The sequence below is a fragment of the Lissotriton vulgaris genome, chromosome 2_1, assembly GCF_964263255.1.
Source record: "Lissotriton vulgaris chromosome 2_1, aLisVul1.2, whole genome shotgun sequence".
Classification (NCBI taxonomy): Eukaryota; Metazoa; Chordata; class Amphibia; order Caudata; family Salamandridae; genus Lissotriton; species Lissotriton vulgaris.
The window spans coordinates 424,050,622-424,067,632 of record NC_141687.1 but is presented as its reverse complement, the minus strand read 5'-3'; the positions used below and the strand labels follow the sequence as shown (position 1 = coordinate 424,067,632).

General features: G+C 41.7%; 1 protein-coding gene across 2 annotated transcripts in view; it reads left to right on the top strand.

Moving 5' to 3' along the window:
- ZDBF2 (zinc finger DBF-type containing 2) overlaps positions 1-17,011 on the top strand; it is a 166,243-nt gene that overhangs the window by 108,814 nt on the left and 40,418 nt on the right. Inside the window, exons 4-6 of one of the 2 annotated variants that reach the window (XM_086955322.1) lie at positions 2,834-2,982; positions 3,192-3,249; positions 8,823-8,925. In XM_086955322.1, the coding sequence (XP_086811448.1) occupies positions 3,200-3,249; positions 8,823-8,925 (153 nt within the window). In that variant the 5' untranslated portion in view covers positions 2,834-2,982; positions 3,192-3,199. The remainder of the gene's footprint in view (positions 1-2,833; positions 2,983-3,191; positions 3,250-8,822; positions 8,926-17,011) is intronic. The other variant, XM_086955320.1, reaches the window with a different exon arrangement.

Below are 17,011 nucleotides of genomic sequence, written 5' to 3'. Positions count from 1 at the left end.
CTTCACTGCTCTCCTTATCTCCCTCTTCCTCTCTCCTCTCTCCTATTCTCTCTCTCTCTTTCTCTCTCTCTCCTTCTCTCTATCCCCTTCTCTCCTGTCTCCCTCTGTGCACTTCTTTCTCATCCTCTTCTCTTCTCTCCTTCTTTCTCTCTTTTTCCCATCCATCCTTTTCCCACTTCTCTCCTCTCTCCCTCGCTCCACTTTCTTCCTTCTCTCCCTCTCTCCTTCTCTCGCTCTCCCTCTGTCTCCTTTGCTTTCTCTATCTCTCTCTCTACTTCTCTCCCCTTCTCTCCGCCCACACTCCTCACTTCCATGCTCTCCGATTCAACATCACTGTGCCTTCCTCTCTTGCCTTGCTCTCTATCCTCTCTACTTCGCTGCATCCCCCGTCTTCCATTCTGCCCGCATCTGTCTCCAGACTCCCTTCCTCCCGTTTTTATCTCTCACTAACACACCCTCTCGTCTTTTATATCTTCGTGTCTCGCTCATACTTATTTGCACTCATCACCTTTCCTCATCACCCTCGCACTTCATTATACTTCTCTCTTGCACTCCTTCCCTATCTCTCTCTCCCGCCCATCTCCGTTTACTTTCTCCCCTTCTAAAAGGGTGTAAAAAGGCTGTTTATTAGGGAGCAGGGTGGGCAATGAAACAAACATCATAGCAGGATGGGCAATAAAACAAACACCCTTCAGCTTCTTGTTGCACAAGTAAGTTGAAATCCTGTGATTAAAAAATAAACAGTAAAACCACTAATTCATCCCACTTTCCCTAACAGTTCCTGCCCCCTTTACATTTTCCATATTCACCTACTGCGAACAACATCTGTCCTTATCCCTCCATGAGGCTCCTCTGTCGTTTCTTCTGGTCCCCTTTGCCTTCTCCGGCCTTGGCAGGCTTGCTCATCCATCCACCAAGCCTGCCCTTCCTCCATTCACTCCATGCCTTTTAACTTTCCCTTGGACTCTTCTCTCATACACCAACCCCATCTAACCGCTTGTTCTATTTTGCCACTATTTTATCTACTTCGGACCATTGCCATTATAAATTACAATCACTTTTATTTAAGTATTAATTATTTAAAAAAATTAAAAGCCATTGTTATTTGTAATATCAATACATCTAAGTCACGTCAATACAAAACATGTGGCATTACAAATGCTAAAAGTGTCACATTTGCTAAAGTTAAAAGTATTGGCATTGTAAATCACAAAACATAAATACAAAATGTCATCTACAAAACCAATAGCTCCAACTTTCCTACTGGGAGACCTATTGGCAACGCCAGTGCTGGTTATTTTTTTTGCATCTCGCTCTACAAGCTACCACTTCCGCCTCTCGAGGAAAAGATGTTTCCTTGAGGGTGAGAACCCGATTATTGGGCCCGGGTGACAGAAAACAGCTGGTCTGTGCAAAGCATTCAAGACCATGCCTGCCTGTCTCTCTGGGACGCACCATATGCCAATTGTAACCCTCCTTTTCTCTAGTGGTGGTAATCTAAGAGCCCTGCGCCGCGCACAATAACAGTTGTTCAGGTTCTCTCCTCCCTCAGCTCTCCCCGGGTCCCGCCCTGCTCCCTCCCCCTCCCGGCTCTGTTCGTAGTTTTAAATTCTGATGGTCAGAAAACATCTTTCTGATAGTCATGTCTTTAATGCACCTCGTATGGAAGTACCAAGGGGCTATATGAACATCTTCAGTGCCTATGGTCTGACACATTTGATGTCCATTATACACTCATTTTGCCAAATTAGGCTAGCTATAGCACATACATTTACTTTAAAGATTTGTGAGTTAGTGTATGAGCTGGAGACAGTAGAGCCTGGAAACACCAGTGGATAACCACAACATTTTATTCAAAGGTGTTTGCTGCTCATGTTCTAACTCATACATTTACCACTTTAATGTGTGTGCTTAAGACTGTGATGCTGATGTAACAGTTCTTTGTAAACACGTGTTTTCCTTAACCAACGCCAAATATAAGAAACGCACAGCATTATTTTAGAGTTGGAAAATAAGGTATGTGATTACATAATGCCCATGGAAACCAGAAAAATAAGCAAAATATTAATCAGAAATTTACCAACATTCGCATTCAAATTCATGGCAACCTCTGGGGTTTTTTCCGAGACGGTCAAGTCCCTAATGGAGTTTGAGCTGCTATTTGTAAACTGCTTCCATTAATAGAAAATACTACATTGGGTCACATAATTAGTTACAAACTTTGAAATAATAAACGTTAAAAATGTCCGGAAAATTAAAATATTGCCACAATAGAGACACTGAAGAGGGAGAACAGAATCTTTGTTTGTGGCTCTGGAAAACACTTAAGCATTTTAATTTAGTAGGATGAATATAATAAAAATACCAGTTATTGGTATGTCATGCTTGACGCTGTTAAGAAACGCTATGAAGTAAATTGTTATGCACTAGAAGATATTATTTGTAGCGGAAGTTTAAGTGAGAGATTGTATGATATTTTGTTGTTGTTCGTACAGGCTTAGTATTTCACACGGATGAAGAGGATTTTTCTCGAGATGCAGTGGGATAAATATATATGTGATTGAAATATTTAAATGGCGTTTTCAAATTATTTCACAAATTAAATAAGTCAAGCAAAGAAGCATCTGTGAGGAAAAAAATATATTGATTAAAAGTCAATATTGATTTGCACATAAATTGCAGTGGATGATTAATTTGATAAGAAGATTTTTAATGTTTAAGAGTTCTACATCTCACAAAAATGCATAATGGGGCTAAGACAGAAGGGGGGCGAACAAACTGAGGATAGTGAAATTCGATATTTGTGAGCTAGAATTTATTTCAAATGTTGTAGGTCCATTGAGCAAAAGGGCGTCCCTTTGCATTCTGTTAAGCGTCATGAGGGACTTACGCACACCCATTTAACGCACGAACTTCAGTCATTGCTGCCCAACTCATACTTGCAATGAAGAAGTGAGAACATCATTCTACCGGGTTCTGCAGGTAATTATATTGTTATGTTTGTATCCATATGTAATTTGCATTTTAAAAATAATTCTAGAAAATACATTTGTGCTAGATCATGAAATCCACAACGTTATTTCTTTCCTTCTTTAATCTGTTTACAATATTGAAATATTGGTGTACATGTCATATTTGTGAGAAACATTTTCATACTTTTCCCGAGGCATCTGAACTTTTTCTAATTCTAGGCCCGTGTATGAAAAGGAAGAGTACAGAAGAGTCTCCAAGTGTTCAGAAGGACAGCAGGTGGGTTGTACACCAGGACCATGTCTCCTGGCCTTTCAAGTATGCAGAGCAAACCGGGGGACTTAACATGGAGTATGGTCCGTGGTCTTTTAAAAACAGAGATGCTCCGGGGGTGGGGGGAGAGGAGAGGTACAGAAAGGTGCAACAACCCTGTTTTAAATTCATTTTTATCTGTATATTAAATTGTGGTTTCAACAGAGGGAAGAAATCAGTTTCTTGCCTCCCATGTGGAAACTCTGGAGAGAGAGGATTTTAAAGAAAATACTCCTTGCTAATTAGATGTAAAATCATTAGTCTGATTATTCATTGTTATTTTTTTTAAGTAGACCTCTACGCTTAACTAGTGGGTTGATGTGGCAGAATTAAATACACTTAATTAGTGATCAGTTTTAAACGGTAAAGCTTCATTTGAATGTCACTTCAATGTCCTACTTCAATAGATTTGAGAATATTTTTAGACCTGTTTGAAGGCTAAAACATCCACTAAATTATAAAAGAGGTAACCAACGAATGAGTAAATGTGTAATTGTGGCAAAATATAATTCAATAAAACACATTCCATAAGGCATCGATAAAAGCAACTGTCGGCCCAAAAATATTTTTTTGATATTGGTCACATGCGGCAAAGTTTTGTTATTCCTAGTTGTGTGCATTCAGCTCTTGGAAATTCACGGAAGTGCAGGCTACTGTCTCGCCTTCCTCCAGCAAAGTGAGTTTATGCACAAACAATTTGAGTAGAACAAAATGGTTTGAGAAACCTTAGTTGGAAACACGGATGCCCCCTAATCACTACACAGAGCCACTACTTGCTGGAAACATGTCAACATTCACAGTTAGAAATGTCAATTTAGAGCTGATTTAATCCCACCTCATCCTGAACAACTGAGAAGCAGCCATTTGTGTATTTAAACTCTCTTGTGAATTTCAAGCTGTTATCTCAGGTTTTTAGTTCTTACATACAGGCGTATTTAGCTGCTGTTGTCAAACACCTATTGTCTCCAGTACAATAAAATAATAAGGGATGGCTTTTAGTCTTCAACCTTGTATAGTGTTAACGATGTCAAATATTTCTGATTAATTGCCTTCCCTTTCAATACTTGTGTTTGTCCCACCCCTCTAGTATATTTTTCTTTATCATTCTCTGAATGGGTGAGTTGAGTACTTTCACCGTTTGCATCTGACTGCTATTTTTTCACCTGGCTTTAGCCCTACACGTGAGCATAAAGTTCCTTTCTCTCTTTGCCCCCTCCTCTGACATTTCTGTACACTCAGCACCACCCCGCATTCTTGCTCATCCTGACCTTACTGGTCCCTACCTTACCTCTGCTTCTGTTATTTATTTATTTTGTATGTTTTCTTTGAGGGCCTGTCAGTTTCACACTGCTGCCATGGCGTACTTCACTCCACTCACTATTACTCTGTTTTTTGTGCGTACGTTTTACAAATTATTATTTCTCATTCCATAGTGGCTGTCGGGCATCTTAGAACAAGAAAAAAAAGTTTCAAATCCTATCACAAAGTGGGGTGTCACAAATTAAGCACACACTCTTTACTAGAAAAAATATTCTAACATGTCCCCCCATTAGTCATCACAGACTGCAGCCGCTATTTTGGAATTATTGACACAAACACACTTTGGAAAATAGTGTACCATTTTAAAGGTGAAACCGGTTTGCTTTGCCAAAGCTTGTTAATGCTGAATCACATAAAATGTCAAGCATTTGATCCTTTCATCCAAAAGGTTTGATGTAAAAAAAAAACACACTTAAACTGTATTAAAGTAGGCCAAATCAGAACCATTTCAGATATTTAGATTTTCTTAGTCATTTCATGAAGTGATTTTATAAAAGCAAATGATTGCCTCTGCATGGCTTTTCATATTTTCTCCTAGTGTTTGGAAAATAAAAATTTGAACAAAGTGTGGTTATCTTCCCGTCTGTTAGCTATAGCATTACTGTAGCATTACAGAATTTAATGTCAAAGTTGGTTGCAGAATGTTTTGAAGTTAGTCAGGTTAACAGACTGTGTACCATTATGAAAGTCTGTTTCTGTTCTGTTGATACCTTAATACAAAATGTGAGTCTAACAAAATAGATACAAAGTCTGTACAAGTTCAGAATTCCTTTCGCACAATGTAAAATGCAAATAGAATTCATAATTCTTGGAAGGATGACACTGGTAAATAATGTGCAACATCAAAGTATAAATCTTTGATCTCAAGAACTATCTAGACTATTGTTCTGCATCCAGCACATCGGTGATAACTTCATTCAGGCGCAGTGCCAGGTGTTCCAAGCTCTGGCAACAAGAGTTCATCTGCAGCAAATAAGTCTCTTGGTTGCTTAGCAAAGAATGCTCCAAAACACTAGGAAACTATATGCTATGAATCTAAGGTGGCTGCTATCACTGCAAGTGTTGTGATGGTCCTGTGGTGCCCTAGGACTTTTAGTGTGTCACCTTTGTGTTTCGTGTTGTTGTGTTTGTCTCCGACGCAGAGTCTCATGCCAAGCAATACCCACACTCTGTGCATACTCCTGATCTCTGCTGCTGTGACAGATCCACAAATTAAGACGTCTGGAGTAGACAGTCTCCTTATCCTTCCAGTGTATACAGGTGATGTGGTCTGTGGATCATGACACATCTATGAAGTGGAATTCTTTCCTACTCTCGATTAGGATCCTTTACATGGACATTTCTAGAAGCGAGAATGGTATTTAGAATCCATTGCATCACTTGTTTTATTTCTAAATTAAGAAATCTGGGCAACTTGAGGGAATTATCTACTGACTTTATTATTGTTTATACAGAATGGTTGGAATGGTTGTTGGTAGTTTTCGATGCCTGCCAGATTAAGACGCCGCCTCCTCCTTCTGGCAGATAGTTTATTGTTCAGCCTAGGTATCTTGTTGCTCCAAGGAAATATTGAGGCTAATTTATGTAATATGAATGTGTGGGAATCGAAGAGATATAAGGACCCAAGTCCAGAACGTAATACAGAAGCTGTGCCATCTCCACTATTTTCTCTTTGCTTATCCATTTTCGTATGGATTGTTGCTTTGGTGTCTTTTTGTGGGTCCCCTAATCTCCATATCTGCAAACTGAGGATTTGATGCCTTTAAGGGACACTTATGATATATTCTCTCCTTTGCTTTCCCAACATTTAATCTTGGGGTATCTCCCACAACCACATCTGCGGGAACCCTTAATTGCAATATCTAATTTAATTTTTTTAATAGTCTTCTTCCTCTATGGTATTGTCTATTTTCTATTAGTTTTATAGAGAATCTGCAAAAGGCATCTGATATTTCAATGGGATTTATTTTTACAGGTTTTCTTTTTTCATCTTGTGTTGCTGGAATTGCTGTCTGAGCTTTTCCTTGTTTCAGCTGAAATGCTAATAGTGTGTCTGCTTTTTCTCTTGATTCATAGTGCCTATATTTTAGTTAGATGAATGCTTTTTTCTTCATAAGAAGAGAAAAATGAGTTCAGTTTAAATCTCCTAGTCTGTAACTAAATATGTAGCGAGTATTTAGGTGATGCATTATATTGGGAAGTCAGTGATAGCATGTCACTCCATAACAGTTGTTCATTTCTAGCTTTTCTTTTGATAATTGCTGCTTCTTGTATCGGAACACCTTACCGTGTTGGGTTACTCGAAGCCCACAACATCTAAGCTGAGGGAACAGTGTGGACGTTTTTAATGTTTATGTATAGATATGTGGTCTTTGTTCGGTAACTTCTATCTTTGCCACATAGTCTGGGTAATACACCGTGACCCATGTCAAATTGTATTTGAATTGGAGAATGGTAAGATAGGATTCCTTCTAAATTCATAACCAATCTTATTGGGGGCGTTTTAGAAGAAAATTGTCAGAGTTGCTGTATTACGTACAAGAGAATAAAAGGTGTCATTTTTGTCTTAATGGTGTAATAATTCTCAAATGTATTTGAGACCGTAATCTTTAATGTCTCCTAGCAGCACTGTGTCTGGTGATATAACTGGTACAGGTGGTACCAGTTATATATAGAATTGGATCAGGTGGTAAGTTTCAGTCCCCTCTGGTCATTATTGGTGTAGATTAAAACTCAGTACTCATTCTCGAAAATTGGAGTAGGAAATCTTATTTATGTTTATTGGGTGCATAAATGGAGAATATGTTGAATGTAGAGCCACAAATCTTCAAATTCGAAAAAAATATCTGCCTTTGGGTTTATCCCAAGATTGAAGTAACTTATAGGGGAATGTTTTATTGATTTAGGATTGCTGCTCAACATCGTCTGGAGGATTTTGAAGCACGCACTCGCATTCCTTAGGAGTAAAACGTGTGACTACTAATAAGCTCTCTCTCGTGCCCTCTTAGTTTGTAAATAGTAATGTTATGTGTCATCCCATTCACATTTAGGGAAATTACTTTAGTTGGTTTATTTAGTTGGGTCATAATAGATTTATATCTTCAGTGTTTATCATAAAGTAATGGAGATTTCAATTCAACCGTAGATGAACTGAAATGTCAGTTTTAGGAATATAGGTGTTCTCTATAAAGCTTTTATAAGAGTTCATGAGAGCTATCGCAGAAAGGCAACTCAATTATTCAAAGTGATTGCTCAAGGGCAGTGCCGGCTCAATCTCTCGTACAACCCTTGTCGGCTTCCGGCCCATGCAAAGCAGCTGTGCTGAATGATTTTTTAACCTATAGACTTATACAATTAAGGGATTAGAGATATACTGGTTCCTGGATTCATCAATTACGATTCATTTCATTGGTAGAGTAAACAATGTAATTTGCAGATGCAATGACCTTCTAAATTATACCATCGTGATGTGACCAGTGATGTCCTTTATTCAGTAGTTTTCACTAAGGGTGCAAAGCCTTTACCCAAACATTGTTCAATATAGCTTAACAAAACTCGTTTTACAGTGCATTAAAGGAGGAGAAAAATATTCTTTTTTTCTGCTTGACCAGCAATAAAGATTACATTGAATGTAGAAATGAAGCCCCAAACAACTCCACTTCCTATTACCAAAGTACAGTTTGGTGTCCCATCAATAGCACAACATACTGTATCCTCCTTGCATCCAGCTCCACATTTGCTAACAACCGGGGGGTAGACGTTGTCTTAGTTTATGAACATTCAATGCAAGAAATTACCTTAAGGGGCATATCATAAGCTCTAATTTTGTGTCCGGTAATTGGCAAAATAAAGAATCAGACTTAAATCCTAAGATAGACAGGCATTGTTATCCAAAAGTATGATCTGTAATGATTTAACATTTGAGTGGTCCTTTTCTAGACTCAATGAGGGAGAATCCCAAATGATTCTGAAAGGACAATGATGTTTTCTTCAGCCTGCAATAGTACAGTCCTGCTCTATGAATAGTCTGTACAGTACCCCAAAAAAATCTAAGTAATGATGGATGAAGAGGACCCCACAATCCAACAGGGGCTGTCTGTTAGTTTGTCCTATCTGAAACCACAGACTCTGTTTGTTCTGGGATGATGCTCTTACCTTATAAAGCATTATTTGAAACGCTAATTTCTGTATATGACCTATTGTATTTTCTCTTCATTCAGTGTGAGGGCGCAATCGAAGCAAGCAAAACCTGCAGTTTGCAGCATGCAACCCAAGAGAGGATATTGCAGCCTCTGCCGTGTACACTATAGGAATTTGGAAAAGGTGAGAATTCATCGCGTTCTGCTCTAACACTGTATGTAGGAAATTGATACAACCTGTGCTTGCCCATCTCTGTCTTGAACTGCTCAGCAGTAGTGAAAATGATAGCATTGGTTATCAGGTGGATTATCTTAAATTTTATGTAGCCGAAATGTGCATGGGACCTTTATATTAGTAGATTTGCCTCATGTAGATGTATCAACACAAACCATTGTGTTTAATTTAACAGACCGATCTATTTATAATTAAATGAAACTGATAGCAGACACTTGTCATCATGTTGATTCATGCCTGAGGTCACATCGGTAGCGCAAAATCTCTTACACAATTCTGCCACATGTGAAATTTAGAATCCAACCGAATTTTACTTTTTGTCCAGACACCAGTAGGGCAGTCTTTACATAGTTATGCTGGTGTCCTTAGAACATTTTCAGTGTCTTCCATTAGATGCCATTCGGCACTGTAATTACATAGCTATGCGAACAATAAAAGAAATCCTAGATATCACTCGAAAAGCTACCTTTTTTTCCAATCTCTGTAAAATGTCTGTCTATCCTCTGGCACCTGTGGTTACTGTGCATGGTTGCTCTCTGATGTAGGAGACATCCTGCAGCAAGGAATAAGATATCCTGGTCAAATACTGAAATGACCATGCTTGTAAGCACACTGAATCTAGTGCTTGCTCTATCCCATATACATGTTATGTGACCAGGAAGCAGAATCCGTACTAACAAGATGGGTTCCTTCTGATTTGTTTTATGTAAACTCAGTGGCCACAGAAGTTATGCACGGTTATTAAATTGCATCCCTGATCTCATCCATACTTATTCCACACCACTTGCTATCCAGCAGTTAAACCTTGTTCTCATTTCTCAGAAGTCCCACTGCTGTATTTAGAGCAGGGGTCTCCAAACCGGTCCTGGAGCGCCGGATCCATTCCAGATTTTTTGGATATCCCCATTGAGATACATGTAGTAATTTTAAAAATCTGGCATGGATCCGGCCCTCCAGGACCGGTTTGGAGACCCCTGATTTAGAGTATCCTCTGTAAACAAGTCATCTACTCCCATTCCATAGTCCTAGATTACAAGCCGCCGAGCAGTGACTCCACTTGAAGTTGCCTTCCAATGAAGCAACAAAACCTATTACCTTTACCAACTTGTGTAACACTTATAATCACCAACAAACAACACACATGATATAATGTTACATTGTTTGATGGGGTTTTGAGATCCATTGAGACCACCACCGTCATTCACTGGATGAATCCTGTAACACATCCTCTAGGTGTACCAGTTGTTCGCATCCTGGCCTGTCTTTATGATGCTATGATGCTATATGAAGCTGTGCTTGTACACTGGTGTTATATGAACATCTGGGTAGATGGCCATTCACAAGCATGCTGCAAATTAAAACAATAACTTTCTTTTCTGTAGTAGGGGATCTCTGTGTATAGTCATAATCTAGTGAATAGTCCCGCCCATGTGCGTGGACCCCGGAACAATCAAAAATAATCATTTAAGTTGTCTTCATTGCAGTCCTGCATAGACACTTAAGAGAAAATTAAAGACAATAATGCAGCCTGAACCTACAAGGCTACACTGTTCAGTACTTCAACTAGAAATGCCAAGGATATAACACAATTAACATAATCTGTCAAGTTTCACCCATGGAGCAACTTTCCTCCCCTCACCAAATCCTTGGAATGATAGAGAGGAAGGTAAGGACAGACAAGCCTCCATATGCTGCCATTATGTGTCTGGAAAGGGGATTATGACTATAACAGAGATACCCCTACTACAGAACTGGAGTTACAGGTAAGAAACGACTCCATTCTGAGCCTCCAGAACCCTACCAGGGGATATCATAGCTTCTTGCACTCCACCTACACCATGGACTCAGTCTCTTCTACATCTTTGGCTTGCTCTGCCCTCCACTTCTGATATCTTAACTACTTGCTCTTTCAATCTGGTAACCAAATGTATGCATTTTTCAACACTTGAAGCCTGAGTTGTTATACTGCAGCAGATAGAAAGGAAAGAAAGCTATTTATTTATTTATTTTATTTATTTGCTTCTATAGCGCAAGACTCGACCCCCGTAGGGGTATCTCCGCACTTGGCTCGTCAGTATATGTCCAGGGCAGTGCTTTGAGAGGTGCGGGAAGGGTTTATGCTGTCAGAAACAGATGTGTTTTTAATGTCTTCCTAAAGGTTAAATGATTCAAGTTTTGTCTCAAATTGAGGGGAAGTTTGTTCCATAGGGTGGGGCCCATGTACGAGAATGCTCGGCCACCTTGCCTTGCTCTTTTGATAGATGGAATTTTTAACAAGGATTGGTTGCTAGAGCGCAAAGAGCGCGCAGGTTTGTAAAACTTACATTTTTCAGTCAGATATTTTGGCCTTAAGCCGTAGAGACATTTGTGTTTAGTACAGCAATTTTGAACCTCGTCCGCTGACGGATAGTCAGCCAGTGAAGTTTTTCCAGAAGCGGACGGGAGGGTGTTCTAGGTGGGACATTTAGGGCCAGTCGTGCTGCGGTGTTCTGAGCCACTTGTATTCTGCTTAGCACGTCTTCATTGGAAGCTATCAGTAGGCCGTTACTACTGATTACGAGGGCCTGGACAAGGGTTTTTCTATGGACGTCTGGCAGGAATGGAAACACACGCTTCAGAAGTCCAATTGTCCGGAAGCATGAGCCAGTCACCTGGTTCACATGCTCCTTCAGTAGCAGTCCCTGGTCCATTCGTACACCCAGGTTTTTTACTGTCTGCTTGGGGGTGGGAACATGTCCCAAATCCAAAGGCCACCAGTCTGGTGACCACAGAAGGGGGCCTCTCCAAAAAACATGACCTCGGTCTTGCCCACATTGCATTGTAGGCAGTTGGAGGCCATCCAGCTGGACACCGCTCTCATACCCTCAGCAAAGGAGTTTTTAATTGCTGGGGTGAGAGTGTGGAATGGAAACAAGAGCTGAGTGTCATCAGCGTACGAGACTGGCGTAAATCCATATGTTCTCACAATGTCAGCAAGGGGGGCCACATACACATTAAATAATGTTGGGCTCAGACATGAGCCCTGTGGAACCCCCTTGGTGAGCTCCCTCGATGTCGAGCAATAGGAGCCTAAACTGATGCTTTGTGAGCGGCCAGAGAGGAAGCTTTTAAGCCAGGACAGCGCCAAACCTCCTATCTCCACCTTCTGCAGACGATCCCGTAAGATACCATGTGACACCGTGTCGAAGGCAGCGGACAAGTCTAGCAGCACCAGAATCATAGAGCTCCCTCTGTCCTGTGCCATCCTGATGTTATCCGACACAAAGAGGAGCGCTGATTCGGTGCTGTGGTTGGGTGAGGTCTAGACCTCCCGATGCCTCGATGTATTTAGACAGGTGGGTGTTCACATGTTTCTCGGTCAGTTTACTCAAATATGGCAGAAGAGAGATGGGGCGGAGGTTGGGTAAGTCTGTCCATGGCATGGCCGAGTTTTTCAGGATTGGATTTACTATCGCTCTTTTCCAGTCTTTGGGTACCTGACCCTCCTTAAGGGAGAGGTTCACAATTGTTTGTACCATAGGGCAGAGTAGGCTGCTTAGAGATGCAGCCATTTTGTCCGGAAAGAAGTCCAGAGGGGACCCTGTTTTGACGTGGTTCATTAGCGAGATGATATCTCCCTGGCCGGCCTCTGGAAAGGCGGTTAATGTATCATTATTGCCGATAAAAGGGGTTGGGGGGGGGGGGTAGCACTGTTATCCTTCAGATTAATGGTTTTGGTAATTTTATTATAAATAGCCTCTATTTTATTTTCGATAAATAAGGAGATGTCATTACAGAGAGACTGGGAAAAGTCATCTGGGCTTTCACAGGCAGTAGGTTTCACGAAGGTTTGTAGGATCTTATATAATTCCTTAGAGGAATTGCCTGCTTCAGTCAGCTGCGAAGCAAGGCAATTTTTCCTGGCCAGTCTGATGTTTTTATGATAGGAGGACAAGGCTATGGGATATTCTTTCCAACCTTCCTCTGAGTGATTTTTCCTCCAGGCTTTTTCCAGTTTTCTGCATCCCTGTTTTTCCAGTCTGAGTTGTTCTGTGTACCAAATTTCCTGTTTGGAAGTGGGGTACTGTTCATGAAGTTTCATAGGGGCCAGCCGATCAACCGCCTCCAAGAGGGCAGTGTTAAGTTTGGATAGGGCGGACTCTGCATTGTCTGTGTCTAAAATGGGGGGTTCTCTCCATACTTCCTGTAATTCATTCAATGTTACCTTATGCCATTGTCTGCGCCACAGTGAGGGGAGGGGGGCTGTTTAGCAGGTTTTTCCAAGCCGAGAAGGGAGAATTCGATCATAAGATGGCCAGACCAACTTATTCCGGAAGAGGGACGACACCGTATCTTGGGAAAGTTAGAAAAGAATAAATCTAAGGTGTGACCTCCTAAACGAGTGGTGTGTATGAAGTGGTCCCAGTTAGAACAACATACTAAACGCACATAACAATTATGAACAGTACAACTATTTCAAAAATCAATTTTGTAAACAGAATAGTATGAGTGATGTTCTTTAATATACATCCTCACATGCAAATCAATTGTCAGAGCAATCAACAAATGGTAGACATATAGTCTACATCGTCATAGGAATAATTTATTCCTATGACGATGTATATATGTCAATGTGGTACTGAACTTTGAATGTACATAAGACCACTTGTTATTGTTTCTATAATTTGTTTTCTATTTCCACACTATCCTAATCACGGTCCCTTCCTTCACCTGCCCTTTTTCTCCTATTGGCACTGACACTATATGTCTACCATTTGTTGATTGCTCTGACAATTGATTTGCATGTGAGGATGTATATTAAAGAACATCACTCATACTATTCTGTTTACAAAATTGATTTTTGAAATAGTTGTACTATTCATAATTGTTATGTGCGTTTAGTATGTTGTTCCAACTGGGACCACTTCATACACAACATTGATTACCCAGGTCCCAGTGCTATTGGGTCAACCCTTATTTCCTAAATGAGTGGAGCCACTATTCTGTAACTCCAACCCTAGTGAAGAGAGGTCGGACAGTAGAGATACCGTCTCAGGAAGGTTCGGGATATCTACGTGAAAATTTAAATCTCCTAGGAGAAGAAAGTTTTCCTTGGCTTTAAAATGTTGAGTCAGTGTCTCAGTTAAGGACAGAGTAAAGCCAGAGTCTCACCCCGGCGGACGATAGACCAATGCTCCCTTCCAGTGATCTTTGGAGCCTGCGCTAATCCTGAAGATCATGATTTCCATAAGGGGGCTGTTTCTTTCTTCTATTATAGATACCTTCAGCTCTTCTGCATAGATTATGGCAATGCCCCCTCCGGTTTTATTCGGGCGGTCAAGCCTTAGGATTTTATATCCTATAGGAATCCCAAGAGTGATAGTAGGGATGGTGTGTGGTTTTAGCCAAGTTTCAGTTAAGAAACATATATCAGGTTTGACTGTTTTAATCAGGTCCCAGAGTTTAGAGTGGTGCTTTGGTAGGGAACGTGTGTTTAGGAGAAAACATTTCAGACCTTTTGATTTTGGAGTCTCCCCGGTGATATAACCGTTTAATATGCCTGGAGCCTACATTGTAAACATGAAAAAGGGCCTTCTGGGCAGGGCCAGGTGTCGCGGGCACAACCGACTAGCGGCTGTAGTTGAAGGCTTTTTAGGGTCTGGGCTGAATACCTGATGCGGAAGTCTCCCATTGCATCCATATTCGAGCGGGCAGAGTCCATAGCCCCTAGCCCCGTCCGGACGCGGACGGGCGCAGACGGGCTACTCTTTGGCTACTCTTCGGCGTAGCTTCGGCTCCTCTGCGCGCAACCGCTGCGCGCTCAAGAGAGGGCGAGGGATAAATAGCACAGAAGAATCGGGCACTAGAGCGCTAACCGCTCCAGCAATCAGCCAACAGGAAGTGCCTGGCTCTCCCTGACCCGCCCTCTGTGCAACGGTACTAGCTACCGCGCCGGGGCGGGCAGGAGTAGGAATCGAGCCCAGGCCTCCCCCGCTGATCAGAAGTACCGTCCTCCACCTATTGAATCAGGACTGAGGAAAAGGTAGCGCAAGATAATTAAGTTGCACAGAAATGCTTTAGGTTTTAAAAATTGTACATTTGCACACTTCGATTTAATTATTAAAAAACCTTTTTTAAATCAACGGCAGATAAGAGATTCTGTGAGTAGCAATTCCCGGAGCACAGCGTTCGTATTTAGGCACAGCACAAGGCACAGTTCAAAATACCTCTGGCGAGCAAGCGGATCGGGATGACTCTGCCACAGTCACCCTACCGCTACGTTTTGACACCCCTCAGACCAAAGAACAATTCTCCCAAAACTCATCCCAGCAAATGCTTAAGATTTAAAATAACAGGACAAAGCCTTGGTGAGTATAGGACGATGAAATTACTTGCTAACCACAAAGCGTTACATGGACAACATGCATCCTTCCAACAAATAAACGTTACTTCAGTACCTCAGCTGAAAAGTTCTCCAAAGATTTTCAAAATGTTTTGTGATATGGTAGTTCACTCTTCAGTTCAGTCTTCAACGGGATCCTTCTGTATCCCCCTTCCAGATCTTGTGCAAAGGTTTGATGCTCTACTTGCTTACCAAGATTGGCAAACTCCGGCCAGCATCTCCATAATGACTCAAAGCTTCCTGGAAGCATTATTCTGGTGCTCTTTTCCACGAGATTGCTTCTGTAAAAAATGAAATTTCTCAAAGGTGCTTTGATACTTGAAACCCTCTCCTGCTCAAGTGACTAAGTAAGAGCTTACACTCGGATATATTCATTACCAAAAGTGTGCTTGCCACACTGCGAAAAGAGATGTTTCCCCCATAAGTGAAAGGCCCATTCTTCTTTGTGACCAATCTAAAAAGAAATTCATGAAGAAATCACAAACTGATCACGTATTTGGGGAACCCTTTTAGTAACTAAGCTTCTGAATCATCAGTTGCATCATGGCAGTGCCCCCAGTTGGAAAACCAGCAGGGTATTAAGACGATGAACTACATGGTTTCTGGCTACTCAGTTGCAATGAAGCCATTTTCATAAACATCCAAGAATAGTTGCTCACTTTTTAGAGACCCATTTTTGGGAGCACTTGGCGATCTCTCTACTGTGCTTGTCAGAGTGGGTCACAACATTCTTCTCCAACGCCTTCAGGAAACCCTTGACACAAATTATCTGGCACTAATATGGTGAATCAAATCTTCTTGCCCCGGGGGAGGAGCTACGCGGGCATCCAAGATGGTCGCGTGAGCAGAGGGCTCCTGAGACCCGCGCCGCCCTCTTGCAAATATCCTTCTAATATCCTGAATATTTCTATGGGCTTTTGAAGCTCTACTCTAGCTGATCCTGATACACTTTCACGAACTGAGATCGGACTTGGGGAACCATTTTTACATTGTCTTCAACTTTCTGGCCTGCCCCCGAACGGAGCCGGGGTCTCTACTGCTCTGCCTGGCCGAGACGCAATTCAACAACAGCGGTCAAGGGACATCCTCTCCACCGGTGTCACTGTCCCTTTCAGTTTCGGTTTTTCCTCGACCTCCTAATTGACTGTTCTGGAAGTGCTCCTGACTTTGGACCGCGGTGGCCTGACCCGCTGTGCTTTCCGGCCATACCCTAGTCTCACAGGCTACAATTTTGGACGGAAACTCTGCTTTAGCGACCCAACGATATCTGCCATTTACACCAGGTCCAGAGGGGCCCTTCGGGGCGCGGCTTCCAATATGGCGACAAAACCTGAAACTGAGAAGCGCAAGACAAAGGTGCCGACCCGTGGGGGTCCCGTCCAAACTAACGTTATGGACCGATATACACAACCAAAGGGTTCCCCCAGTGGTGCTGGCCGTAGTCTTGAGGACCCGAGGACGGACCTTGTGGCAACATCGGAGGTGTCACTCCAAGATCTAATGCGTTGGGATTAATACTGATATGGGGCTACAATATGAGGCCATTGTCTCCAAGATCGACACGGTGGCCGTTGATGTTACCCTCATTAGAGCGGACTTGGCTAAGACCAACGACAGGGTCAAGGCCTTGGACCTTAAGGCCTCCAGTCTTGT